The 27,546-nt window shown below is 44.0% G+C and overlaps 8 protein-coding genes across 10 annotated transcripts in view; 3 read left to right on the top strand and 5 right to left on the bottom strand.

Annotated features, from left to right (window-relative positions):
• Positions 1–479: 479 nt before the first annotated feature.
• Positions 480–2,504, bottom strand: LOC6574802. The gene is made up of 3 exons (XM_002000794.4): positions 2,231–2,504; positions 1,165–1,423; positions 480–1,099 (listed from the first exon to the last, which is right to left on the bottom strand). The coding sequence occupies exons 2-3, from the start codon at positions 1,283–1,285 to the stop codon at positions 669–671; spliced, it is 552 nt and encodes a 183-aa protein (XP_002000830.1). The 5' UTR covers positions 1,286–1,423; positions 2,231–2,504; the 3' UTR covers positions 480–668.
• Positions 2,505–5,363: 2,859 nt separating this feature from the next.
• Positions 5,364–10,280, top strand: LOC6574803 (transient receptor potential protein). Its single transcript, XM_002000795.3, has 14 exons — positions 5,364–5,692; positions 5,755–5,998; positions 6,055–6,197; positions 6,258–6,459; positions 6,524–6,700; positions 6,760–6,994; positions 7,060–7,358; positions 7,418–7,785; positions 7,843–8,200; positions 8,376–8,595; positions 8,665–8,830; positions 8,892–9,052; positions 9,108–9,250; positions 9,306–10,280. Exons 1-14 carry the CDS (start codon positions 5,556–5,558, stop codon positions 10,167–10,169), a joined length of 3,717 nt encoding a protein of 1,238 aa, XP_002000831.1. The 5' UTR covers positions 5,364–5,555; the 3' UTR covers positions 10,170–10,280.
• A 928-nt stretch (positions 10,281–11,208) lies between these two features.
• LOC6574804 (cardio acceleratory peptide 2b) lies at positions 11,209–12,552 on the top strand. Of its 2 annotated transcripts, XM_044007919.1 has the most exons (4): positions 11,209–11,383; positions 11,654–11,680; positions 11,777–11,944; positions 12,002–12,552. In XM_044007919.1, exons 1-4 carry the CDS (start codon positions 11,305–11,307, stop codon positions 12,220–12,222), a joined length of 495 nt encoding a protein of 164 aa, XP_043863854.1. In that variant the 5' UTR covers positions 11,209–11,304; the 3' UTR covers positions 12,223–12,552. The 2 variants fall into 2 exon arrangements, with proteins under 2 accessions (XP_043863854.1, XP_002000832.1); XM_002000796.4 differs by lacking the exon at positions 11,654–11,680 and having other exon boundaries at positions 11,210–11,383.
• Positions 12,553–12,678: 126 nt separating this feature from the next.
• LOC6574805 lies at positions 12,679–18,208 on the bottom strand. Of its 2 annotated transcripts, none has more exons than XM_044008056.1 (9): positions 17,876–18,208; positions 16,170–16,357; positions 15,907–16,115; positions 15,315–15,848; positions 15,068–15,225; positions 14,801–15,002; positions 13,622–14,739; positions 13,168–13,372; positions 12,679–13,109 (listed from the first exon to the last, which is right to left on the bottom strand). In XM_044008056.1, exons 1-9 carry the CDS (start codon positions 17,991–17,993, stop codon positions 12,773–12,775), a joined length of 3,069 nt encoding a protein of 1,022 aa, XP_043863991.1. In that variant the 5' UTR covers positions 17,994–18,208; the 3' UTR covers positions 12,679–12,772. The 2 variants fall into 2 exon arrangements, with proteins under 2 accessions (XP_043863991.1, XP_002000833.1); XM_002000797.4 differs by having other exon boundaries at positions 15,297–15,848.
• A 1,756-nt stretch (positions 18,209–19,964) lies between these two features.
• On the bottom strand, positions 19,965–20,805 carry LOC6574806. The gene is made up of 3 exons (XM_002000798.4): positions 20,694–20,805; positions 20,343–20,470; positions 19,965–20,280 (listed from the first exon to the last, which is right to left on the bottom strand). The coding sequence occupies exons 1-3, from the start codon at positions 20,709–20,711 to the stop codon at positions 20,055–20,057; spliced, it is 372 nt and encodes a 123-aa protein (XP_002000834.2). The 5' UTR covers positions 20,712–20,805; the 3' UTR covers positions 19,965–20,054.
• Positions 20,806–20,904: 99 nt separating this feature from the next.
• Positions 20,905–22,128, bottom strand: LOC26528135. Its single transcript, XM_015167658.3, has 3 exons — positions 21,887–22,128; positions 21,697–21,824; positions 20,905–21,634 (listed from the first exon to the last, which is right to left on the bottom strand). Exons 1-3 carry the CDS (start codon positions 21,902–21,904, stop codon positions 21,406–21,408), a joined length of 375 nt encoding a protein of 124 aa, XP_015023144.1. The 5' UTR covers positions 21,905–22,128; the 3' UTR covers positions 20,905–21,405.
• Positions 22,129–23,023: 895 nt separating this feature from the next.
• Positions 23,024–24,382, top strand: LOC6574807. The gene is made up of 2 exons (XM_002000799.3): positions 23,024–23,878; positions 23,937–24,382. Exons 1-2 carry the CDS (start codon positions 23,662–23,664, stop codon positions 24,230–24,232), a joined length of 513 nt encoding a protein of 170 aa, XP_002000835.2. The 5' UTR covers positions 23,024–23,661; the 3' UTR covers positions 24,233–24,382.
• A 679-nt stretch (positions 24,383–25,061) lies between these two features.
• Positions 25,062–27,546, bottom strand: part of LOC6574808 (uncharacterized protein DDB_G0287625) — a 46,869-nt gene continuing 44,384 nt past the window's right edge. The window contains exon 5 of the mRNA XM_044007974.1: positions 25,062–25,484. Within this exon, the coding sequence (XP_043863909.1) occupies positions 25,062–25,484 (423 nt within the window). The remainder of the gene's footprint in view (positions 25,485–27,546) is intronic.

The raw sequence follows: 27,546 nt of genomic DNA on the forward strand, positions 1-27,546 counted from the left end.
GAGTGTTTTGTTTTGTTTCTGTTTTCGGTTATTTGTTTCTGTTTCTGCGCTTTGGTTGCATCAACTTTGCGCACTTTGCTTCACATTTTTAAAACACAAAGCTCAGACAAAATGAAATTAATTTGGTTTATTTGTGAGCTCGACTGTTCCTAAGGTGATTAGCTGTCCGCCGATGAGCCCCGCGACACCCACACCCACCAGATTTAATGGATGCGCTGCCCGAGGCGCCACAGAACGCCCACCTGTGCTGACTGCGTGTGAATAGACCAAACAAATGCGTTTCCAGCGATTCCTCCACATACATTATACGCATATATCTCTATACCTGTCTCTATAGCTGTTGTCTGTATGGGTTAAGCCGATCTATTGTTAAGCTGGCTCATCATTTGTCATACGCGTCGGGGCTGATGGACAAGGTTACTGCGCGCTGCTTTGGCTGACAGTTTATTTTCAACACATCCATATATATCTATATAGCTCTGCTTTATTTGCTTTCAAAATACAATATGAAAACTCTTTACACACACATACACATATGCACACACACACACACAAATACATACGTAATTATAAAATTCACACTACATTATGCAAAAACAATTTCCTTCTGCTTCAATAATGATCAGCTTCAGTTGTTCCCTAAGTTCTGTTCATTCCGTTAGCTTTACTCAGAGCTGGCTATTGGCCAGGTGATTGTCGATGACCACCTGTATGATGCGCATGCAATCCCTTTGCCTGGCTATAGTATTGTCTATCAGCTGCTCAATGAACTGGCTGGCCTTGATGTTCGTATTGGGCGGTATATCCTGGGTGCAGCTGACGTACTTGTTAAAGATCTCCGTGTTCAGGGACGTGGCCAAATAGCGTTCGCTCTCGTCCTGCTGTAGCAGCTTATTCAGCACCTGTGCTGCGGCCAGCAGTTGGTCCTTGTGCTTCTGGTAGGCGCGTAGTTCCTGCAGATTGCCATAATCCACGCCATTCAGCTGCACGTATCGCTCCCCGTCCTCCCCGGTGGCCTCGCCTGCCTTAATTGACTTTTTTGTCAGCAGCTGGCGTATGTGATACTTGCGCTCCGTCACGAAATTGCCCAGCAAATAGCCTGCGAAGCGAGAACAAACGACTCATTAGCATGTGCCACGCGGCATATCCGGGATTGCCGCCCACCTGAGATGAGCATGAAGAAGCCAATGGTGAGCAGGAGTGAGGCGCAGGTGCGCTTCGTCACATATTCGCGCGAGCTGCTGTTGGCCCGCACAGCCGTCTCATAGCTGAGCACCTGATGCATGCTGAGCTCCTCCTGCGTAGCCTTCGCCTATCGGATGGATATCTTATTTTGCCTTTAGTTAGAACACACTCTTTGAACCTGTTCAGCTTGTCTTGGCCAAGTTTTGTTGTGGCACATTCTGTCGAGCAAACGAGGTAGCTGCAAATAGAAATAGAAAAGGGAATATGAATTAAATGTAAAACTATATCGAAATTTAATGCTAATTAGAATGGCCTTTATGATAATGCCTGCCATTAAATAATAATAATATGCACATCCATTAGCCACTCTGTTATATATGTATATATTTGTCCCAGAGGCCATTGACGACATTTGCCACCAACATAAAATTTTAATATAAATTTCTGTCAATTTCTAAATGAACAATATGCGGTAAAATATTTGATAAATGATAAAGGGTGTGAGTGCCACGAGAGGAATTTTGTATAATAAATGGACAAAATCGCAATTTATGCTACGTTAGGGAAACCTACGCAAACGCAAAAATTTGCAAAACTTGAATAGAGCTTGAGATGAAACTTTTGGCAATTATGGGGAAGCGTGCCATAAATAATAGCTCGTGTTAAACCAATTCGCTGTGTGGGAAGGTGAAATTGCGCTCGACGTGGCGTATACGCGATATTTCACATTAATTCCATAAGTAGTAAATTTACGCCATAATTATGAGCTCTAGAAATATTTTCATTCAATCCTTATCTGATATTTTTTTGGAATAATATAAAATACTATTTAATGTGCGCAGCCGCAACTGAATAAATTTTAAATTATTTTAAATAAACGACATATATATTTTTAAATTATTTTAAATAAACTACATTTATATTTGTTCCTTAAAAAGCAAAGTCCAACGAACTCTGCCAGTTGGCTCTAAAAATAAAAACATATTTAAAGAACAATTTCTCACAATCCTATGAACTGCATTCGGCCAGCGGCACTTTCACTTACCCAGCTTTGACGAAACAAACAAACAAGAGCCTTTGAACCGTTGCTGTTTTGCTTTTTGTACTTTTTAGCGCGATGCTCCCCTACAATAATACACTTTATATGGATGTATATGCAAAGTAATTGTTGTTTTCTCTTCAATTACAAAAGAAAAAGTTAGAAATATATAAAATTTTTGTTTTTCTGTTATTATTTTCCGGCAGTGCGCGTTATGCTTGCGGCTCTGTTGGTCCGGTCCGTTCGCCTTGCCACCGACTTGTGCACTGAGCACCAGCCAGAGTCAGGCATCGGCTTTAATATAGCCAGAGCCGGCGACAGTTGGTGGTGAATTCGCTTCGCTTTGCTCCTGTTACGAGCGCTGCCTGTGGGTGGGTGGTGCATGGGCGCAACTTTTCCTTGCTTACTTTTCCCTCATTTCCTCGTTTGGGTCAAGTTGAGATACGACTGTCTGTGTGGAGGCGCTTCACGTGAATGTAGAAATGCCGCAAAAAATTCATGATTAACGGACATTTCAATTTGAGGCGTGCATCTTTGAAGCCGTATCGATTTTCAGACAGCCGACGAGCGGATAGACTAGTTCCCCACATACTTCGCATGGTGTTAATGCCATCGTTTGTTCTCTTTGGCCCGTTGTTTCCTGTAACGCGCCTACTTCAAGACTATCACATGCAACCTGTGCCACTTGTGGTGGCAGGTGCGAACGTGGGTGTTGTCTTGGATTAGTTTACGCTTTACACTTTGATGTTGCCGCTTGCCGACTATTCCAGGTATTTAGTGCACCTGAGTGTAATGTGAGAGACCGGTAATCATAGGTGCTGAATGTAAGCAAACTTGGACTTTAATAGTTATGTCTAGTGCTACTTCCAAGGGCTCTCATATATGTTACTCATACGCAGTATTGTCCTTTCCATAGCCAGAGCTAAATAAATTTCCTATTCTTCGTTGCCCTTTAAGTTCCCCCTTGCTCGGTTTTTCTGGTAAATTGAACAGGTTATTTTTATTTTACTTCACATATTTACCTGCATCTACTCAAGCATCTACTTGTTTCGTTTACAAAAATAAATAATGTAATTGTGTACCAAAAAAATGCAACTTGTCAGGCTAAAGTTGAAGCCGCCCCCAAAGCTGTTGCCGTATAGCAAATGTTGTTGCAGTTGCCGCTGCTGCAGTTGTTGTTGTTGTTGTTGTCAGTGAAAGTGGAACTTGTGCTAACAAGCAGCAATATGTCCTCCTGCCTCTCAAGGGCCGAGAGATACATTTCGCTCGTTTACAAGTGCCGGGCGAAACGAAAGCCAGGATGGAGCCGGCCGGCGGGTGTCGGAGGCGAGGTGCTCGTGGAGGCCAATGTTTCATTAAGTGAAACAGCTTTTGCCACGCTCTATGCGCACTGCACATGTAAATGGCCACCTAAGGGGGGCGGGACAACTGGATACAAGTGAGGACTCCTCGTGTGCGATTCAAGCGCACAAAGGATTTTCAAGGCATCGCAGAAATGGGAACTAGTTCATATGAATGCTAAATGAATCTCCCAATATCAATGAGGTATATTTAATTCAAAAAGTGTCATTAATATTAATTTCTATTTATGTTATCAGCTTGCACCTGCAATCCGGTTCAGTTATTACCAATTTCAATATAGTTCTTTCAGTTTTAATTAATTCCCCCACCCAGGCACAGCCCACTCATTCGCATTCGCAAGTTTAATCTCGAAATTCCATTTCGCGCACACAGAGAAATGTCAGCGCAGTGCAGTGCATTGCACTCTGCATCCTGCATCCTGCGTCCTGCAACGTGCGGGCTGCACGCCCATCGTCAGCCACTGCACTCCACTCCACACACAACTTGAACACGTTCGACGCCATTTTGGCTTGCCACCCACTGTGCCAACCTGTGCTTTCATGTCGCACTCGCACTCGCATTTGCTCTGGCAGCGCATTAGTTTCTAAGTGCATTGACATAGAAACACGCACAGCGAACGCACAAAAGTAGGCAACTTGCAACGTGCAACATGCAACGTGCTACACGGAATTCAGTCAAGTAGTGCCACTTGCAACCAATAAGCGATAGTTGTTGCTCGTATTGATGAACATCCTAATGCACATCCACCAATGGAAAAGTTTTGCATTGAACTATCTGATTTTTTAATATTATTGCAGTATATTTTTTCTTGAAAATGATCTCTTCATAAATGCGACTTGTTGCTGCCTTCAATTGAAGATTCAGCTTGATTTCGCTCTCTCGTTCTCCCTCACTCACTCTCGCTCTTTGCTGACTCTCTTTAAAGCTCTGACTCTCTGTGAAGCTTTAGAGTCGTGTGCATTTCATTGTGGTAAAAGCTCTGCCTAAAGCTCACTGTTATACATGAAAGTTGCCAAACCCAACTAAGCATATGACTCTCCATATAACTAATATAGCAAAGATACTAAAAAATGTCCAAAGCTTCATTTGAGCTGTTCGAATATCTATTGTCTAGTAAATGACAGCTTTGCTTTTTAAGGCCATTTTTAACAGCCTTTTTTGTTTATTATAGAAATGTGTGGTATATTAAATTCTTCATAGAGAGCTTAAGCTCTAAAATCTCTTTTAATTGACAATTAAAAATATTTGTTAAACAAAACATAAAAACTTAAGCTGCTGTGTAAAATACAAGGTAACTAAAAGCTTAATACTTATTATTAAGCCTGTTTATCACTTTATGTTTTGTTTTCAAAATATCTTGATTAGCCAATTAAAAGAGGGAGCAATAAATCTTAGTTAAATAGTATAGCTCGGACAAACCTGAATTCATTTTGGCTTATCATCGATTCCTAGATAGCATATACCAGTGCTTGGGCATATCACATTTTAGTAAACGAGTGCGACTAGTTTGTGGGGCTTCCGAAATCGAAAATCGAACATAATTTGTCTCGCATTCTGCACTTGTTTCCTTGCATTTCTCACGTGCGTCGCTCTTTAGCCCGTTGTGCAGAATGAAATGCAGAATGTGGCAGCAATCAGAGAGCTCTGAAGTCAATTGGCGATTAGCATGGGGCCCTGGGTGCGCCCATTGACTTGTTTCGCATACGCATTGACCGAGTTTTGAGCAAGCGCTAATGTAATTAGCGGCATATACCACGTCGTACTGGCCAATTGCGGACAGTTGAACACGGCTAATTGAAGACACCGCATCGGGCAGCACAACGGCAGACCACATCAGCAATTGTGCAAAAGGATTACACAATCAATTGCCCAGGACATTTGGTGCCGTGTCGTGTTAACTGAAGATGTAAAGTGCTGGCCGAGCCGTTTTTGTTCCAGTTGATATTCTTTAAATAGAGGCAGCGACATTATGGAAACGGACGCTGAAAAGGCGGCTGGCTCCCGCCTGGACTACGATCTGATGATGGCCGAGGAGTACATACTCAGCGATGTGGAGAAGAACTTCATTCTGGCCTGCGAGCGCGGTGATTTGCCAGGTGTCAAAAAGTTAGTATTTACATAGGATAGAAACTCTGACTAGGCTAATCCAATGCTGTGCGTCTTACTAGAATCTTAGAGGAATACGCGGCGACACCGTCTGACAAGTTCAACATCAACTGTACGGATCCCATGAATCGCTCCGCTCTGATATCGGCCATTGAGAATGAGAATTTCGATCTGATGGTCTTGCTGCTGGAGAACAACATTCAGGTGGGCGATGCTCTGTTGCACGCCATATCCGAGGAGTATGTGGAGGCAGTCGAGGAGCTGCTGCAGTGGGAGGAGAGCCATCACAAGGAGGGCCAGCCCTATGTGAGTTGTCTGATATTTCTTTTATAGCCCTTGGCTAACATTCTCTCTCGGACCAGAGCTGGGAGGCAGTGGATCGCTCGAAGTCCACTTTCACCACGGACATAACGCCGCTGATTCTGGCTGCACATCGCAACAATTACGAGATACTCAAGATCCTGCTGGATCGAGGAGCAACGCTGCCCATGCCGCACGATGTCAAGTGAGTGCGCACTCCATCATCCACTCCACCAGGAGGAGTTCATATTGGTATTGTTTGCAGGTGCGGTTGCGATGAGTGTGTGACCTCGCAAACCACGGACTCACTGCGTCACTCGCAGTCGCGCATCAACGCCTATCGGGCACTCTCGGCCAGCTCGTTGATAGCGCTCAGCTCACGTGATCCTGTGCTCACCGCCTTTCAGTTGTCATGGGAATTGAAGCGCCTGCAGGCCATGGAGTCGGAATTCCGTGCGGAATATACGGTAACTGAAAGCTGAAAAAAAGATTCTTCTTAATTATAACATTTTGTTGTTAAATATTCATCAGGAAATGCGTCAAGCGGTGCAGAACTTTGTAACGGCGCTCCTGGATCACGCGCGCACCTCCATGGAGTTGGAGGTGATGCTGAACTTCAATCATGAACCATCCCACGAGATCTGGTTTCCCGGCCAACGGCAGACACTGGAACGCCTCAAACTGGCCATTCGCTACAAACAGAAGACGGTCAGAGATGCAGCTCATCTATCTTATGCAATGTATTCCATTTGCTGATCCCATTCCAGTTTGTGGCACATCCAAACGTTCAGCAATTGCTCGCTGCCATTTGGTATGAGGGTTTGCCTGGCTTTCGGCGCAAACAAGCATCCCAGCAGCTCATTGACGTCATCAAGCTGGGCTGCAGCTTCCCTATCTACAGCTTGAAGTACATCCTGGCACCAGACTCGGAAGGGGCCAAATTCATGCGCAAGCCATTCGTCAAGTTCATCACGCACTCCTGCTCCTACATGTTCTTCCTAAGTGAGTGCTGAATATCTGAAAATATTTGAGCTTCTCTCAATTTCTTTCATTGTTTGGCGAATCAGTGCTTTTGGGCGCAGCTTCGTTGCGTGTGGTGCAAATTACATTCGAGCTGTTGGCATTTCCCTGGATGTTGACTATGTTGGAGGATTGGCGAAAACACGAACGAGGCTCGCTGCCGGGACCCATAGAGCTGGCCATTATCATGTATATTGCGGCGCTGATATTTGAGGAACTCAAGAGCTTATATTCCGATGGGCTGTTCGAGTACATCATGGATCTATGGAACATTGTGGACTACATATCGAACATGTTCTATGTCACTTGGATACTTTGTAGAGCCACCGCTTGGGTGATAGTGCACGTAAGCTGGACTCTATTAAGCATGGTTGATCAATCGTCGTCATTGCGAATTGCTTTCAGCGTGATTTGTGGTTTCGTGGTATCGATCCGTACTTTCCTCGCGAGCATTGGCATCCCTTCGATCCCATGTTGCTCTCAGAGGGCGCCTTTGCTGCGGGCATGGTCTTCTCCTATTTGAAGCTGGTGCACATCTTCTCGATAAATCCGCACTTGGGACCGCTGCAAGTGTCGCTTGGCCGCATGATTATCGATATCATAAAATTTTTCTTCATCTATACCTTGGTGCTGTTTGCCTTCGGCTGCGGTCTCAATCAGCTGCTCTGGTACTATGCGGAACTGGAGAAGAACAAGTGCTATCACCTGCATCCCGACGTTGCTGACTTTGATGACCAGGAAAAAGCTTGCACCATCTGGCGGCGCTTTTCCAAGTGAGTCTATCCATATAAGAGGTCTACAATTCGGGCTCTGAGCTAGATTCCTTGCAGTCTGTTCGAGACCTCGCAATCGTTGTTCTGGGCATCGTTTGGCCTCGTAGATCTCGTCTCTTTCGACTTGGCTGGCATAAAGAGCTTTACGCGCTTCTGGGCGCTGCTGATGTTCGGCTCCTATTCGGTTATCAATATAATTGTGCTGCTCAACATGCTAATTGCCATGATGTCGAACTCGTATCAAATCATTTCGGAGCGAGCTGATACGGAGTGGAAGTTTGCCCGGTCGCAGCTGTGGATGAGCTACTTTGAGGACGGCGGCACCATACCTCCGCCCTTCAATTTGTGCCCCAACATGAAAATGTTGCGCAAGACACTCGGACGCAAGCGACCCTCTCGCACCAAGAGCTTCATGGTAGGTGAATCCACCCATGGGCCAAACCTAACCCTAACCCAGCAACTTGACAATCAAGACAAATCCTTTGGCAAATCAGTTTTAATAAAGCTCCCGTGGTGTGCTTGGCGTCAATGTAAATACGCTTAGCTCGCACTTAAGTAACTCTGCCCCCCTTTTCCATCCCTTTTCGTAGCGCAAGTCGATGGAGAAGGCGCAGACGCTGCATGACAAAGTGATGAAGCTGCTGGTGCGTCGTCATGTGACTGCCGAGCAGAGGCGTAGGGACGATTACGGCATTACCGAGGATGATATCATTGAGGTGCGCCAAGACATTAGCTCGCTACGCTTCGAGCTGCTGGAGATTTTCACCAATAACAGTTGGGATGTGCCAGACATTGAGAAAAAGACGCAAGGTAATGCCCAAATCTCGACTCAACGTATTGCCACGACATCTACTAAACAAACTCTCTATCCACTTGTAGCCGCTGCTCGTACCACCAAGGGCAAGGTAATGGAACGTCGCATTATGAAGGACTTCCAGATTGGCTTCGTAGAGAATCTGAAGCAAGAAATGGACGACAGTGAGAACGGACGTGACATTTTCGCCTCTCTGGCCAAGGTCATAGGCAGAAAGAAGACTCAAAAGGGGTATAAATAGATTATCATATCTATAATGTAAGGGAGATCTATAACTTCATTTAAATTCCAGTGACAAGGACTGGAATGCCATTGCCAGGAAGAACACGTTTACCGCAGATCCCATTGGATCGAAACGCTCCTCGATGCAGCGTCATAGCCAGCGCAGCTTGAGGCGCAAAATCATTGAGCAAGCGAACGAGGGTCTGCAGATGGACCAGACCCAGTTGATAGGTGCGTGCAGCTTCCATTTTGCTTTACCCTCACTGATAGCTCTGCTCTCACACAGAATTCAATCCGAACCTGGGCGAGGTGACACGAGCCACACGCGTGGCCTATGTAAAGTTCATGCGCAAGAAGATGGCAGCCGACGAGGTGTCCGTGGGCGACGCAGACGACAATGATGCTGAGAAGAAACCAGACGTCGCTGGCGTAATTAAAACTGTCTTGTCTAATTAGTCCAATTGCTTTAATCACTACTTTTCAGTCCAAAAAGGCGCCTAGCGGAGGTTCGTCCATGATGGCAGCTGCTGCACTGCGTGCCTCCGTCAAGAACGTGGATGAGAAAGCCAGTCCAGGGGACAAGAAAGATGACAAGAAGACCGCTGATGACAAGGATAAGAAACCCACAAATGACAAAAAGGCTGGCGATAGTAAGACCGATGCGAAGGCCCAAGCGCCAGCTGCTGCTGGAAAGCCGGCGTTGCCAGCCACCAAGCCGACAACAGCCGCCAATGGAGCCAAGCCTAATGAACAGTCAAAATCCAGCAGCGATGCAGCCAAGCCCAATGCACCGGCGCCGCCAGCTAAGCCGGCTGATACTAAGCCCGCGGCCCCCAAGCCAAATGAAGCCGCTAAGCCGGAAGCTGCGGCCAAGAAAGAGGAGGCAGCCAAAAGCGAGGCTGCAAAGCCGCCAGCCGCAGCTGGAGCAGCTGCCAAGAGTGCAGCGCCATCAGCGCCCGCAGATGCCAAGCCAGACGCCGATAAGAAATCCACAACGACAACCACCACGCCCAGCGGCACGAAGGCAGCAAATGAGTCCAGTGGTGGAGCAACGCCAGCCGCTAAGCCGGACGACAAGAAAGACGGACAGGCCCAGAAGGCCGATGACAAGAAGGAAAAGGATACCAGTGGCAAGGCGGGCGAGACGAAGCCCAGTGCAGCAGCTGGGGCTAAGCCAGGCGATGCCAAGCCAGATGACAAAAAGCCAGATGACAAGAAGCCAGACGATAAGAAACCTGCAACGGCGCCACTCAAGCCGGCGATTAAAGTGGGTCAAAGCAGCGCCGCAGCCGGCGGTGAGCGCGGCAAGTCCACCGTCACAGGCCGCATGATCTCCGGCTGGTTGTAAGAGAAGCCACATCAGCATGTTTCAATAAAGCTTTAGTTGGTATTTCTAGCTGATACTAAGTACTCAAAATGTGTGTAAACAAATAAACGAAACTTTAACTTAAACTTAAAATTTCAATTATGATTTTTATACTCATGAGATGGGATTTGTAAGTGTCTGTCTTGCAGTCCATATGAAGCTGAAGAACATTGAAAGTAGGAATAAGTAGTCGCTACCCTCATTTGACAAAGTATTAAAAATTTTACAAAAATTTTTAGGCGAAGAAAATCAAAAAGTGAGCTAATCAATCATATTACTCTGTTAAAGAACTAGAGAAATTTAGGCATTCGAAATTTGGAACGATTGCTCGAGTTGAAGGCGTGGCAGGTGTTGTCTCATAGCAAATATATAATATGTCTAAGCTACTGTTGACTTTCTCTACAGATTTGCCATACATATATGGGTTTACCTCTTTGGAATGCGAAAAATTGAATGAATCCAAATACTTTGGAACTGGCATCGTTTTGACCGTAAATGAATATTCAGCAGTCGGTAAATGTCGAGTAAATGGTGTACATCATATATGCATATGCATTTACATTATATTTTACATAGTTTACACTATTTATGCAGTGCAGCTATGCATCGAACTTACGAAATTTCACAAACAGATAATATTCGCATATTTTGCAAGAGAAAAATTCTTATACTGTAAATATTTCAAACAGATCTGTAACAATGTTGTACAGCAAAATATCCCATTAAATACATTTCATGCTTCACTACTTTTATTCACTTGTAAATCTTCGCAAATCCTTTCCACCCATTTGTTTTAGTCATTGGCATCAAGTAGTTAGCTTTGGCAACATTTCATTGCCCACAGGTGGTTGGTTGCTAGACCTACACATAGATACACCACCACACACACACAGAGACACACACACACACATATATACATAGCAGCAAAAGCAATTGCTGTGCCACCACGGGTTGCCTTCGCAGATTGCTGCTCTGCTTTGCCATTGGTCTGCTCCTTGGCATATAAAAGGACTCGAGCTCCGTCCAGCATCAAGCATTGTGTCAGCGCCCATCACGAAGTAAGCATCTGACAAGGACACAAATATATAGATAGCAGAGCCTTTTCATCTACTGAGAAATGAAGTCGTTTCTGGGACTAGTTAATATTGCCTACACAATTCTATTGTTCGTTTTGCTGACTAAATTCACAGCTGCAGGTGAGTCAAGGACTGGAATATAAAAGTGTCTCAGCGTCAATGAGGGACCCATTAATATGGCTTATCCCCATTTGGCTATAAGTCTAAATCCGCGCGCAATAAATCTCCGCGCAGAAGTCTAAAGACATCGCAGACAATCCTTCAGGCAATTTCAATTTGTTTCTATTAACGCCACAGCTGAGCAGCAAGCCCAACGATTTTATTTTACAATTTTCACTTATAAATTAAATGAAAATTTAACAATTTTTATATTGTTTCAAATACTTTGAGATATATCGTTTGGACAGAAATACGATAGTAAGTGAAACCGCACATAGAACAAAATATGTATCTATACGGTTCTATATTTTTATTTACGATACAAAAATATTTTCGGTATTCGATTTTCCCCAGAAGTGGAACACGATAAGATCCGACGAGGTGCCAACATGGGTCTCTATGCCTTCCCACGTGTGGGACGCAGCGATCCGAGTCTAGTGAACAGCTTGCACGATGCCAGCGATGCGGTTACCTATGAGAATATTTACGGCATGGGTGACGCCTCCGCCGAGGATTTCGAAGGTGCGGATTACTAATTTCCATTTGATAATGCAACTCTAACACACTGAAAATCCTCAGATTACCAAAAGCGACCCGGCTTGGTGGCCTTTCCCCGCATGGGACGTAGCGAATCCGAGCTGAGAAAGTGGGCCCATTTGCTGGCCTTGCAGCAGGCGCTGGACAAGCGCACTGGACCCAGCGCCTCGTCTGGCTTGTGGTTCGGACCACGTCTGGGCAAGCGTAGCATCAATGCCAAGGACTACCCCGCCGCTGGCAAGGGCCAAAAGGAAATGTACTAAACTACATGAAAGCCAAGCGCCTCCGAAGGAAACAACAATTCGCACTTGAACATACTAATTTGCCAACAATTTATAATTTACGCAATTAATTAGCTTATAATTAAAGCTCCAATGAGATCGACAAAACAACGGAATATTCTAATGGGTATATAACAAACGAGTAAACATAACAGGAACTAACAACGGGCTGGTGAGGGCATGCACTATCGGTTAAATTAGTTTCAATTTGATTTACAAGACCTCCGAAAAGCATTCACGTATGTAAATAGAATATGTGTCTAAAATCGAAATTAATATAAAATAAATAAATATCTGAAAAGCAGTATGAAATTTCTGAGTACTTACTTCGAGGAAGGGAGTATTACTTTATGCTGTATCAATATATATATTATTGCATACCCAATTTAACCCAATGAACAATGAAAAGTTTATTATAATGAAATTGGAAAAAGAGTATGTATATCAGCGTGTTATATTATTCAATCAAAAATTTGGTCGTATCTATAAGGATAGCTCCAACTAATTGAATGTGTTGGGTTTCCTATTTCCCTCAATCCTTTTGCTGCTTGAACTTGCGCAGTTCGCTCTGAATGGCCTCGATAAGCGGCGCAGCCGAGGCAGACTGAGCACTCGCCTTACGTCCGGGCGTATTTGCCGTGGAGCTGGAGCTGACGAGTGCTCCACGCGAAATCTCCAAAATGGTATCCTGCCGCTGGAAGGGTCCAGCGCTTAGGGGACGCACCAGCGGCGAGTGGGAGCCGTTCAGACTGCTGCCCCAAGCGCTGTAAGTGGGCGACGGCGGCTGCGTGGACTGCGCTGACTTTGGCGTCTTCTCCGGCTGTGCGGTGGCTGGCCGCTCGGCAGTGCTGTAGGCCTTCGGGGGAAAGCTGCAACGGAGGGGAGGAGTGGGTAAACAGTTGCCTGATCGAAAGCACCGTCACATACCTGGGTAAGCCGGCAGACGAGCCACGATGCTCGCGCTTTGTGGTGCGTCGCTTGTTCGTGAAGTCGCGTGAGGGCAACGGCATGGGCAGATCATCCTGGCTGGCGTACATCTGCATGGCTCCCTCGAGCAGGCCCTCGTAGTGGTTGCGTATGGCGGATGCATCGTGCATGGGACTGGGGCTAAAGTCAGCATAGCTCCGGGCCTCTGCGGAAGATGTGTGGAGGAAGTTCAGTTGATTTCAGTTGAGTTCAGTGGGGATTCGATTGGATTGCAAGTGGGTTATTTGGTTTAATGGTCTCTAAACTGGGTTAACTAATTACAGCTGTGTGCAGGCAATATCAACAACAACTAGGACTACAGTTGCCCGTTAGTAACGTGTCTGTGCCCCAATTTGCACATCATTATCATCATCATCATCATTATGAGCATGATCATGGTGTTCACCCGCCTCACCCTGGTTGTCAGCGCTGTTGAGGCGCTTCTTGTGCCGCTCCCAGACGACGGGGCCCACAAAGCCCGGATCAGGATTGTCGCTGTGCGAGGCGGAACGCACATTCCGCACCGGAGGCGGCGCCTTCGGACTGGGAAAACTGGCAATGGTCGCGATGGTGCTATCTCTGCTCCCTAGGGATTTGTGCGATTTGAGGGATCTATTGGAGTTTTGCGGCGCTGTGGCTTGAGGTGCCACTGCATTCACATTGTCATAGTAGGTAACGAAAACTGGATCCAAGACGCGATTCAGTGGCTCGGGCAGCGTGCTCTTTGGAAAAGCGCGTACCGAGGCCATGGACAGAAAGGAACCCACACTGGCCGTGTCCGAGGACTTCTCCGAGGGCTGTGCGCCGCGCGAACGTATCATCTCCCTATTGATGGCTTGCGGGGAGCCCACGGCGTCCTCCTCCGGCAACTCCTTATCCGAGAATATCGTTTGCTGCTGCTGCAGCAGCTTGTTGCGATGGTAATTGTTGTTTGGATTATAGGCCTCATTGCGCTGGAAGTTCTCGTAGTTGCGACGCATTGCAGCCGGAGAGTTGCCCTCCTCGGTTGAGGAGTTACTTTGAGCCAGTGATCCCTGCACTGGGCTGGTTTCCAGTGAGCCGACGCGATTCTCGTTGAGATAGCGCCGCTTCGACTTGTGCCGCGACTTCTCGCTCTTCTTCTCCGACACCACCGAGGCGTATATGGTGTCTTCCAGGCCGTCCTCCGCGCGATCATACTGATGCCGTCGTCGCTTGTGACCGTCAAACAGTCGCGCAGCCTTGTCATCCAATATGCGCTGCACATCAGCACTGGGCGGATTGATGGGGCAATAGACCGAGGAGTCCGATGTGTTGTCCGTGGACGAGATGGAATCGTGCCGAGTTCGTGTGTGAGTTTCGGCTGGAGGTGCTGGGAAGCTGATGCGAGGCTCCCGCTCATACGAAAAGTTCTGCACGCCCACGTCCCGAGAGCGCACGGTGCTCTGCTCAGCATTGGCAGCTGACCCACCGACAGCGCTGTCCAGCAACGTGCCACGCGAACTGGGCCGCATGGACTGGCCCTCCGACAAGAGCTCATTGCGCGAAGTCGTTCTGCGAGTAGAGGAAACGGGTTAAGCTTGGATCTCTATGTGATTTAAGGCTCTGCAACCACCTGTTGACCGCACTTAGCTCCCGCTGGCGAGCGCGCGTGCGTCCCAGCAGCAGTATGGCCACCAGCAGCAGCATGAGCAGCAGAATGGCCAGCGAGCTGATGACCACCAGAGCCACATTGTTTTTCACCGAGTTGAAGAAGCCCGCGTGACCGCTGCGCGGCACAGGTGCCAAGGCCGTGGCCGTGGGTTCTCTGATGTAAGCTGTGAATGGAAGGAGTTTAAATAGTAAAATATAATTTGATTTTAATTCTCATTCATAAACTCACGTTCAGACTTCATGTAGACGGCCTTGCCCAGGGTCTTAGCTGCCTCCGCCTCACTAACCAGCTCCATGTCCTTGGCCGCTGTTGTGGCCAAAACGGGTCGCCCGTTCACAAGGACCGTATAGATGAGCTCCGTTTGATTGGCAACGGGTCGTTCATTGCTGCAAGGATGAAAGGTGCCACATGAGCATAATCAAGTACAGCTAGTTGAGTCTATACATGCAATCCCTACAATTTGAGGTTAACATACGCATCAGAGTCAGCGACATCGTTAGCCGAGCTGTTCCACTTTTGCAACTCCGCCTCACTGATTTGCGTGATGTTGTGTATGACGACCCGCACTCGCTCCTCTCTGTATATAGGTTGCGGTTGCGGTTGCTCCTGTTGTTGACTCAACAATGCCTCGCGCATTTCCTGTAACTTCTCCGACTTTCCATTCTGCTGTATGAGCTCCCAGGGGATAAGCGTTACATATGCGCTGTAGTCAATGGACTCGGTTGCTGTCGTGGGCATTGTGGAGCTACTGAGTGGCTCGCCTGACTCTGAGGAGTCGGCGACTGCCCACTCAGGTTCCTCCCCCGCCGCCCACATAGTTTTGATTTGATGAGTCGTGTCCACCTCCATATCGAGTATTTCCACATCATCGCCGGGCCAATCGGTGGTGCTGGTAATAGTGGTAGTGGTGCCCATATCCAGCCCCGGCTGGCGACGCTCACGTGTCGCATCTATGGCAACGCCCGCAATTTGCTGTGCTCCATTTATGCCCAGGTGGCGTGTTTGCTGCCTGTGTAGACTCAATCGAAAGTTAGGACAGCTCTAGCTGCAAACAGTGGCTGACTCACCTGGTGAAAGCCAAGCGATATAAACGCGCTAGCCTTTCCTCGAGCATGGGATTATCCTTGGCCGTGTAGAAGCCAGACATCACAGTCAGCAGCCAGTAACGGCGATCCGTGGAGGTGTAGTTGAATGGAGGCACGCCAGGTGTGCCCAAATCCCAATTGCCGCCACCATCGTCCGGCTTGCAGTCCAAGCAAATGGGTATCTCGATTTCCTTCAAAAGAAATGGAGTTACTCCAGCTGCAGTTTGACTTCTGACCCGACTTACATTGTTGCCATCCACGTAGACGGTGGCCACCACAGTCTCCGTCTTGACTATCACATCCTTGCCCTTGCTAATGCCCGTGTGCACCTTCTTCAGGTAGTCGGGCGGACCGTCGCCCGAGCCAGTCCAAAAGAAATCCTCCAAGTGCACCTCATCCTTAATTTCCGAGTAGTTATCATCTAGATCATCGTCTGAAAGTAGCGTGTCCAATTAATTGAATGGCTGCGCCAACTTTTAAATTGTTTTCTGTTATTTTCCCACTTTCCACTTTTATTTTACTTCTTGAAGTTGTTTATTCGCGAATCGGCGCCTGTTATTAAACAGTTTCTTGAACTTTTAGTTACTATAGCAATTAGCTGGGGTGCAAAAAACTTGATGAACTATTTTTTGTAATCGCAGACAAGGGAACTTGTGCCATGCATGGATGTATATTATATTAGAGATATATATTATTCCTAATTGCTAATTCATCTGGAAATTTGTTTAATCTACATAATTTTTTATTATAAATGACAACTTTTACTTATTTAAACTGTCGCATTTGCATTTATGGTTGTTGGTGTGGGAAATAGTTAAGATATTATATGAATTATAAGGATATAAAAACATAACTTGTTATATGATTAAGGGGTGATCTAGGTCTAGCATAAGTAGGCTAATTATTCCAACGATATCAGAAATAATAAGGTACACAAGATTAATAAGGGATCAATTGTGATATGATTAAGAGGCAAACGATTAAGATATTGTGGCAATAAATTATGGCAGTTCATTGAAATTGAAGTCACTTTATAAAATTGAACAAATATAATTTTGTTAGGAATTCTAAGAATACTATAATACCAAAGTATCTTCAAGAAAGTACCAGAGTATCTAGATATTTACTCAGCACTCACAATAAGCTAGAGTTTGTCGTTCAATTTATCGACAAATCATGAAATTCGGTTACCTACCCAACGTGAGCCACTTGCGCCACTTGCAACGGGGCTTGTTGATGGTGGATTCACTCGCTGCCATTATGTTTATGTATCTTATTTTAATAGCGCATTGGCAAGTTTGTTTGATCAATTGTCGTGGAATGCAGCAGCAACAGCTGCAGATAAATTATGCTGAGTGCACTGCCCCTAGGTACTCCTCCCCCATCGAGGGGACGTTTAAAGCAGCTCAGACTTAAGTATGATGGCCTGGCCTCAATGATGATGACTGAGCACTAACCACAACAATGCCCAGTTAGACAACGGTAATAAATTTATCGATTAGCACTCGGCTCGGTGGCATGCCACCAAAAATATTTGTGGCACCGTTGACCAATTTGTGTGCGTGTTGGCGGCGCAATTAGCTCTTACGCATATTTGTGCACCTGTTTCATTATTTTCGTTGGCTCTTTTTTTTGTGTCTGTGTGTGCAACTGTTTGGGATTTGGCAGCAATTGTTGGCTTTGTGATTTATGCAATTACTCATGAATTATATTGATTGTCCTATATTTCGTCAAAATTTACCAGATTTCGGCTGGGCAAATTTTTCCGGGCACTGACGCATGAAGTCAAAGGTCAAATTACCAGCCGTGCCACAGTTGAAGGGTCAACTCGAGCCGTGACCAAATTCAAAAAAACTTTATATATATAAATAAAAATATTTACACCCGTAAATCACTCTCGGGCATCTCGGAACAATGCGTATAATTTCACCTGGCTTGTTGCTCAACTTACCGTGACTCAATTGTATCAGCGACTGTCCAGCGGCTGCCACGCCCCCGCGCCCCCTGCACTCGTGTAAAACGGACAAAAACAATAAAATTGACACAGTACGCGTAAGTTTTGATTTCATTTCACTTTTTGTTTATCTATTATTATATATAATCTATATATATTTTTTTAAAGGCACTTTAAACACTTTTTACACTTAGGCAGTTGGTAAACATATTTTGAACTATTTTATTTATTTGACATATATTGTTGGAATCTGCTTTAAATATCAGTGATATTGCAGCCGATTCGAATTTTAGTTTTCGCGTCGCGTTCTCGCATCGCTGAAAGTTGTTCGGGAACTGAGCATTACGTTCTAATCCAAACTTAGGGGCGCACTCTGGCTCTGCCCTGGTGGTTGTTTGTTTTGTTGCTTCAGTTGTGTGGGTACCAATAATATGTACAGTATGTACACTTAACGAAAAAGTGATTTGGGAACATAAATAATTTGTATCTCTATCTAATCATCAATAAATTGTTAAAAATTATATATATATATATATATTTTATTATTTTGTATTATCAAATTATTGCAAATATTATTATAAAGCTATAAGATATATTTTATATATTTAATATAAAAATTATAAGTTTGGTGTGTTTGACAAATAATAGCTAAAAGAATTTTCTCATAAAAAACTACTCCTAGCATTATTTGCAAACATTTGTTACAGTGCATCGGAAACATACGCGGGCTGCCGCATTGACGCTGGTTTGTTTGGTTACTCACAGGTTGCGTTGCGCGGCTCTCTGTTTGGGCCGCTTTGTGTCTGGTCAGTTACCTGTGGCAACAATCAAGCGGGCCAATTGCGCGCCAAAGCCGACTCACAGCTAATAAACAATTCTGAGCTTTTAATTTCTAGCGCTTTGTTACAGCTATGTTGAACACAAAGTGCCGCTAGCTTTGGCATTGTTATGGCCCCATTGATGTGCTAGCTTTAGTTCAAACCAAATTCCATTTATGACAAGTTAACGTCTTGCAGCAAGTTTAATGTAAGCTTTGCTGTTAAAATTAACAGCGCTGTTACAGAAAGCTGTCGCTGCACTCACTCAAATGCTGCCTGCTATGGCACGCAGCAAGCAGGTTAGCTAACAGGTGCTAACAGCGAAACTATCAATTTGCAGACAAGAATTCCGGATTTCGACTTTACTACGAAAATCCCCGAACTAGCACCAACAACCTGGTGCGTAGCTGAAGGTCACTACGCACCAGGCTGTGTATTCAAAACAAGTAATTAAAATATTTCGAATGCTTTAACTTATCTTAATCGAGGTACCCCTTCGGCGATGTTTAAATATTTTTTATTATCTTTTATTTTTGTATATATTTTTGTTTGTGGGTAATAAAGCAAAAACTCCAGTTGTTCAACCATAATTATTTAATAATTCAGTTTATTCGACGATATTTTAAATACACAACCATTATTCATGAGCTTATATTAAGCCATTCACCCAACATATAAGGAAACTGTCAAATAATCAGTAATTACTCTTGCGTTCTACAAAGAACAATTGGGCAGCACCTTGAGTAGAGGTCAGCAACAATGGCTTGGCTTGTGAACAACTCAATATTCTTTAGGTATTAAGGCATGTGTCCATGACTTTAACATTAAACATACAAACATAGGCTTAATGTTAAGCAATCCCAATGACATTTGTTTAGGCAAGCGACAAGCGTCATACTTAAAGTTGCATTAGCCACAGTTCGACTCGTGAGTTTAGATAATCTGTCATCAGGCAAGGGGGCAATTAGCGTGACTAATAATTAGTAAAAGCCCCCAAACCTGTAAATTAAAATGCAAATTATGCACAGATCTGTTGCTTAGCGATTCTTAAACTTCGCTTAAGATTCATTGTCCACTGCCAGCAGACGCCAAAGTGTTAATTTTGATATTGAATCTTGTAAGCTACCAGAAATTTAAATGTCAATTCACTTTGCGTAATAACATATATAGAAACTTGTCTATCCTGATAATTAAAGAAGTTTGGCATGATCTTGACCAAAGACCAACCACAATTTGTTGCCAAGAACCAGTTTGAAAACGAAACCAAATTATGGACAATAATAATTTTAATAATATATAATTTTTGCTCTGTTTTATCACCTGTTTTAATTTATGTTCTTAGCAATAAGCACAAATTCCTAACCAGCTGCTGACTTGAGAGATCCAGGGCTCAGTTTACGGTTCTTAATCTGATAGCGTGTCTTATAGCCATCCTTATCAGCTGTGTACATGGTAATGGTATCCGTATCGGTCTTCTCATCGTACGTCGAGTAGGTACCCATAACAACGAGCTGTTCCTCGGGTGTGTCTGGGTTCATAATGACACCAATTTCCTCCCGACTGCTACCATTGGGATCCTTCAATCTAAGAATGGATAGCAATTCAATAGAATGTCGATTGGTTTGGTTGATCAAAGACGGACTCACTCGAAGCGATAACCCTCCTTGGTGGGCGCCTGCTGGTAGAATTCCGTAACTATGGAGGGGAACACATAGTCCAGTAAACCAGCTGAGCAGCTGGTGGCCAAAACAGCCACCAGGGCAGTAACAAATATCTATAAGATATGATTAAACAATGAACTACGTATTGACTTGCAGCTGATGAGGCAATTATAGCTAATCACTCGCCTGCCGCACAGCAGCTGCAAGCATTTAGCATTTTAATCACAATCATTCAGGCCGAATGCGAATGCTTTGAATGCCATTCAAATAGTAGCAAGTGTGTCTAAGCTCCTCCCTTGCCTTGGCCGACGGCCTTTGTATCCAACGAATACTCACCAATTTCGCAGCTGTCATGTTGATGCGCGGTGTAGTTCCGAATCGAGACTGAGATGGAATTGCGCGGCGATCGACCAGCAGAGATCTGCAAAGAATATTTCAGCGAGGCGTCGGCGTCGTCTACTATGTGATGCGTCGTATACTTAATATCTTATACTGTTTTTATTTGTTTCGCTGTAGCTACTATTAACTGAAACCGGTCGCTCACTTATGCTACTGAAATATCTCTATGCAAATCCCTAACCAATAGGTGCGCTTTTTTGCTTTATATAGCTTTAGTCTTGCGGACTCTAGCGAATCCAGGGTCGGCGAGATTTTGGACATGCTCTCAACGTGGGTGATACAATAAATAATGCAAAATTATCCGAAAATGTCATCTTTGCACCATTGAGTTGATTTCACACATGTAAATGTCAACAGATCGCCATGGATAAATAAAATGAGTTTGAAATATCGAAACTATTGTGCATCCAAGTTATTCATAATCACGTCTGCGAAGTATCCACACCAGAATTCGCTTTGAAGTGAAAATTAATGTTCACATGACGAAATGTGTCAAAATTTAGGCCAGGGCTGAGACTCCAAATGTGTATTATTTGATAAATGTTTCAACCTCAAATATAATTTATTTTTACACAAAAGTATTCAAATGAAATAAAAAAGATCATTTCAAATGCATCACATTTGTAAATTCAACCCACATACTAAACTCTTAGCCATTTGCGAGAGATTTGAGAGTCCTTCTCATCAAGCCGCGCTTTCTTTGTTCAAAGTGTGGTTTGTAGCCGCCCTTATCGGCTGTGTATATGGTAATAGTTTCCGTATCAGTTTTCTCATCGTATGTGGAATAGCTGCCCATCACAACCAACTGTTCGTCGGGTGTGCCTGGATTCATTATAATTCCGACTTCCTCGCGCGAGTTGCCATTTGGCTCCTTCACTCTTTAAGAACAGAAAGCATCAGTTAAGAACCAATTGCCTTGGCATCAAGTAAAGAGACCTACTCGAATCGATAACTCTCCTTGGTCGACATTTGGGAGTAATACTTGGCTGTTATAGTGGAAATAAACTGATTCAATAAGCCAGCTGAGCAGCTGGCTGCCAGCACAGCCACCACAGCATAGAAAAGAATCTGTAAAACAATTAATAGACATCAGCTAAAGATACAGTTTTGTTTGCTGGAATATAGTTTACCAATCTAGCCGCTGTCATGTTGATGCACACTTCAGTTCCAAAATTCAACTAAAACTGAATTTTCGCACAAGCAAACATCAAAGATTTGCCAAACATGCTAAAGCAGGGCGTCACCAAATATTCATATTCAATTTTTCCAATTTTGCATTTTAGCATATTAATTTTTATTGGTTTGACATCGCTTTGAATGGAAGAAATCTTATAAACTGACTAGCTTTGTATGAAAAGAAGCAACAAGACGGAAAATATATGGTATATCATAGAGTATCTGTGTTTTATGGGGGAGTTTATAATACTCAGTATAGTCTGAGCTCATGAAAAATAGTAATGGCAAAAAGAGGCGTGGCAGAAACGACGGAATATATATATATATATATATAGCCGCTATATTCTTGATATTGTCTGTCCATATAGAGATATCCCTAGCCATAAAAACATAATATATTTTAAATCTAAAAGAAATGTACCTGTATACCCTTCGCAATTCGATATTTTCACATTTTGTTATGCCATTTCTTACTATCGATAAAAATTTATATTCTAATTTCATTCTCAACTTCCCTCGCAACTTCTTGGATCTTTCGCCAATTTCGCTGAACGACATCGCTTCGTGCTTGTTCCATTTTTTGGTTGTATTCCTAATCTTATTTGGAATTTTTTTTAGCATTATATATAGCATATATCATTATTGATTTAATAGCTAAATATATTTATGTATGTATTTATACATATATACATATATATATATGCACTCTCGATTTTAAGTAAATTAATAGCCAACGAAAATTTATTGAGATAAGTCGAATGAAACTGGTTAGTTATATTATGACAAAAACAAATTGAGTTAATATAGTCTATCTTTTCGGCCAGTTTCTATTTCTATACCAGACTCGTACATGACACGTTCACCTTGGAGTTCTTTCAGCGTAAAAATGTTATTTGTAAATCTGGGATTATACAAAAACATGTGCATCTGTAAAGGAATGGAAAAAGGGAATACCGCTACAAATAATGACGAATACTACCTGAATGGATGAGTCAGTAAATTGATAGCTGCAGGAATATCATATACATTATTCAAATTTTTACTGAAAAGTAAAATAATTAATTTTATTTTATTTGTGATGTCAGCATAACACGGAAGTGTTTCCATGTAGAATATATTAACTTTGTAATACTTGCTTTGAGTGCTATTGTTAGTAGCAGTGCTTGTTTATTTTGATTTGAGGTTGAGGTAGTCCTGAGTTCAATATGATGCAAAAGTCGACAAATAATATATATAGTATATATCCGCAAGATATCGTGGATATTTTAGCAATCTCCCAATGCGGATATGCGATACAAACTTTTCTCTCTCTCTCTTTCTCTCTCTCGAATTAATGAAGTAAATAAATCCCAATAAATACTTATCAAAAGTATGCAGTGCAATCATCTTCGGCTGAATAAGAATTACGCAGACCATGGCATACTTTAGTGGTATTCCATAGCACAAGCTAAACTTTTCTCCACTTATTGTTGCCTACCTTTAGGCTTTTCTTAAATTGAAAAAATTCGCTTGATTACCCTTGAACCTGCACGACGACTATGGGAATTTAATGAACCGTTTTATTAATTATATTTAATTACTAAAAACTTAGATTACTTTCAATTAGCTTAAATGCACTAGATTTTCGCATGTACAAAAAGTAAATTCTCGCTCGATATTCGCATCAGTTTAGTGACTCCCACCGTGGCAGCTTTATCCAGTTTTCGAAATCCAAATTCAAATTAGACTAATGTTAAATTCAAAGTTCACTCTAGACAGACTCTGGCCTCTCCTTTGCTTCATGCTGGTCATCTGGCCGAGCCTGTACAGCTCAGCCTTGGTGCAGGCCGCCGATGGTGACGATCAGGAGCTCATCGCCTTTCCATCGCAATGCGAGTGCTCGCTGACCATGACCTGCAAGTGCTGCGTGGGCGCAGTTTTTAAGGTCATGAGTCTAAATAAGACACGTATGTTGGAGCCAGTAAATTAATTTCCATATTAATAATTTTGTAAACTTGTTCGCAGTTTGCATGTCATTCAAAATAAACATATTTAAAGCCTCTGTTGATGTGACTGTTACGCTGGATAATGAGCAAGTGTCCAAGTTTACGCTGGACTCCAAAACTACGCCCACTTTCTGTGTGCCCGTAATATCAGACCTAACGCCGATGGCCATTTGCCTGAAGATGAGCACGAAGCTGTCGGGCCTGTCAAACATCAACATGTGCCCCAGTTTCTACAGCAGCTTCTCAGATAACCAACTGCTGGCCTTTGATTTCCCATGCCTCAAACTGGGCACGGATGGCTTGAGTTTTGCCTAAAGCATTGTGCTGTTTAAAGACGTTAAATAAATGCCGAGAGGGTTACAAACTTCGTTTTGATATTCTTTATTTTTGCTTAAAATTGCAGCAGCAGGAGAAAAAGCCAAATATTTGTTTAGCGCAGGATTCGTTTTAGTGAGAGGCTATATACATATACAAGTAGTGCAGTTCCTAACTTAAGTCTAAAGCACTTTTCTGCTCATAGTTCTTATGATATATATATATGAAGTTATATTGCGGTTCTGCATCAAGTTAGTTTCAATCGTAAGACAAAAAATATATATATTTTATTTTTCAAGACAATCAAGTTGCAGGTGTTAAATATGTTTTAGGTGAACCCCAGTTCAATAAACCCCAAATAAGTAGCCCTAAATTATGTCGCAGAGCCTGGGCCAACAAACGAAAATCAAAAGTAAACTCAAATACAAATAAAAACACGCAATGTACAATAAAACTTACAACTGAAGATCACACAAAGGACTGCTAAACTTAAAGGCTATGCGGCTTAGGACTATATAGAGATATATGTATATATATGCATTAATGTTATCCCTATCGATCTATCGATAAACGTTTATCGTTGATCGTATATCGTTTGTCGTTTGTGTAAGCTAAGTAGGGATGGTGCATGTTAACAATATTCGTTAGCCGACTTCCAAATGCCCTTGCCAAGTGCTGCTCCAACTTCGGCTCAACCAGCTCAAGTGCTACCCAATGCAGCGGACGTCGACGTCGACGTCGCCGTCGGCGTTGGTGGGGGCGGCACATCGCTCACAATCGCCTTGCACATGACCATCCTGACTCCGGCTAGGAAGTCGGTTAGGTAACATCATGTGGGCCGTGGCGGTGCCGCCGCCTTGCGCGCGGTGCACATCAGCGCCACGGGCGGTGGTGGCGGCGGTGCGCTGCGCATTCGTGGCAAGGGCTTCAGATCACCCTTCGGCTGGAGCTGCTTTGGCTGCGTCGTTATGACCTTTGGTATGGTGCCCAGACGCTTCGCCTTGACAAGATCCGCATCGGCGCCGCCTTCCGAGCTAACCGAATCGTACGAAGAGGGCGTCGGTGAATGCCTGCGATTGCCCTGTTCATCCAGCTCAACATCATCATCCGCTTCCGCATCCGCATCCTCCTCCTCATCGTCGTCGTCGTCCTCGCCCTCCTGCTCCTCGATCATCGTGCGAAACTCCTGTATGGAATCGTTTAGCGCCCACAATTGTGACAGCAGTGAGAGATCCAGTTGACGCAGTCCGTACTAAACGTGGGGGAGTAGAGAAGCAAACAAACGTAGGAAATTAGTCAAGCGCCTTGCCACAAACAACAATATTAATATGCAACATGTACAAGTTCTTGACGTGGCCACCAACGCGCCACAGCCACAGCCACAGCCACAGCTAGAGCTCTGCGCTGCAACTTTCAAAAAGCCAAGGCAAACCAATATATAAAACGTAAGCCACGATCTTGGCTGACTGACTGAGCGACTGACTGACTGACTGAATGATTGACTGACTGCCAATTGCTGTTGCTGTTGCTGTTGCTGTTGCCGCTGCTGCTGCTGCTGCTGCTGTTGCTGTTGTTGTTTTTATAGAATTGACATTGATTGACAGCGCCGCACAGCAACTAAAACTGACGGCGAGTGTCCATACCGGGGCACACCCACAAGCCCATAGAAAGGTTCGCAATTTGCCTGCCACTGACGTAGAATCTTGGAGACTATAGAGTAAATATAGAGGCTACAGAGCGCTACGACTTCCCTGTGAAGTATGGCGCCAAATGCAGACATTAATAAAGCCTGACACCCATAAACCAATTTGTTTAGCCAGAAAGCAAATATATGAATAATCTATTAGACAGTGTCCAAGAGTTATTTGATATGAACGAAATTTGTTACCCATTGCTTCTATAGCTTTTGATATAGTGCTACCATCTAATCAAATGGCTAGGAGATTATAACTCAGAGTAGCTTGGGGCAACTTGAGATATCTTTAGTATATTTAAAATACTATTTATAGAGGATAAGTTAATGTAGATTTTTATGATTTGAATTTTATGATCTACTGATCTTATCTGATCCAATTACTGAGAATGTATGTAGTTTAAAGATACTTTAATATACCTTAAGTACATTCAAAATACTATCTATTTATAGATGGTGGCTTTATATACAGTTTATATACTAGAACTTTCCACTTATATTCAAAGAGTATCTCAATAACATATTGAAAGCCATCCATCTATCGTCTATCGATATCTTTTGCATTTCACATTCTTCTTTCGCATTTCGCCTATGGCCACATATATGTGCCATGACAGCGTTCATCAATCTGCCGGCTGCTATCGCGGCCTGACATTTAACAGTTCAGCGGCCCGTCAAGAAGACTGGGCGACTGACTGTGGTCTGTGGTCGGGTCTGAGCGTAGGGGGTGGGTGGTTTTCGGTGGGTGCTGCAGCAGCAAAAGACGTTTGTTAACCTAGGCAACCGCATTTATGGCAGTAAGTAACGTGACAAGAGTTCGCGGCGCGTTTGATAGCGCCAGACAGTTGGCGTCAACCCAAACAGCAGCCATCTGAGACCCGGCTCCAAGCACATTGGCCAGCCACGTATGCATATTGCCTTGGCCTGCATTTGTGGAACTCAGCTGCGGCTTGAGCTTAAGCTGGAGCTGGAGTTGGAGTTTGAGTTTGAGCCGGGCTGACAACGAGACGCTTGTGGTCAAAATGAAAGTTCCCCTGTCGCTGTCGAGTAGGAAGGAAAAATCTCATTTGTCAATTAATATCGCCGCATAATATCTCGCCAGCAAACGCGCGCGCGCGCAAAAAAAATATATACACATATATATATAAATATATAAAAAGAAAAGCAGCACAACTTTCTGCATCGCTGCGGCTTTAAACAAATCCGCTCAAAGCTGGCAATGCAGCGTACCCCCAACCACCCCCTCTTCTACTCTTTGCCCAAACGCCAACTCCCACTCTAAAATGGGTTGCTAATACGCTAGACGCCAGCCAAGATCTGTCCGAGATGGGGGGAGATCTGCGGTGGTTCGCTATTCCGTCTGCGGCTGCGGCTGCATCTTTAGCCATCTGATAGCTGTGAACTGAGGCTGCTGTGGCTGCAGCTGCTGCCAACTGGCTAACTGGTCAACTGCATCAGCCTGTCACACGGCCCGTAATCCTGACAAGGCAAAGGCAAACTACCCCAAGCAGCAGTTATGAGAAATCCAGAGCACCCATCGAGTGAAAGCTTCGCAAGGCTTCCGCAAAATATTATATTAAACTAATTATTGAATATTGATAAGATATTTTTTGATAAATAT

This window comes from Drosophila mojavensis, unplaced genomic scaffold (genome assembly GCF_018153725.1).
Source record: "Drosophila mojavensis isolate 15081-1352.22 unplaced genomic scaffold, ASM1815372v1 contig_231, whole genome shotgun sequence".
Taxonomy (NCBI): Eukaryota; Metazoa; Arthropoda; class Insecta; order Diptera; family Drosophilidae; genus Drosophila; species Drosophila mojavensis.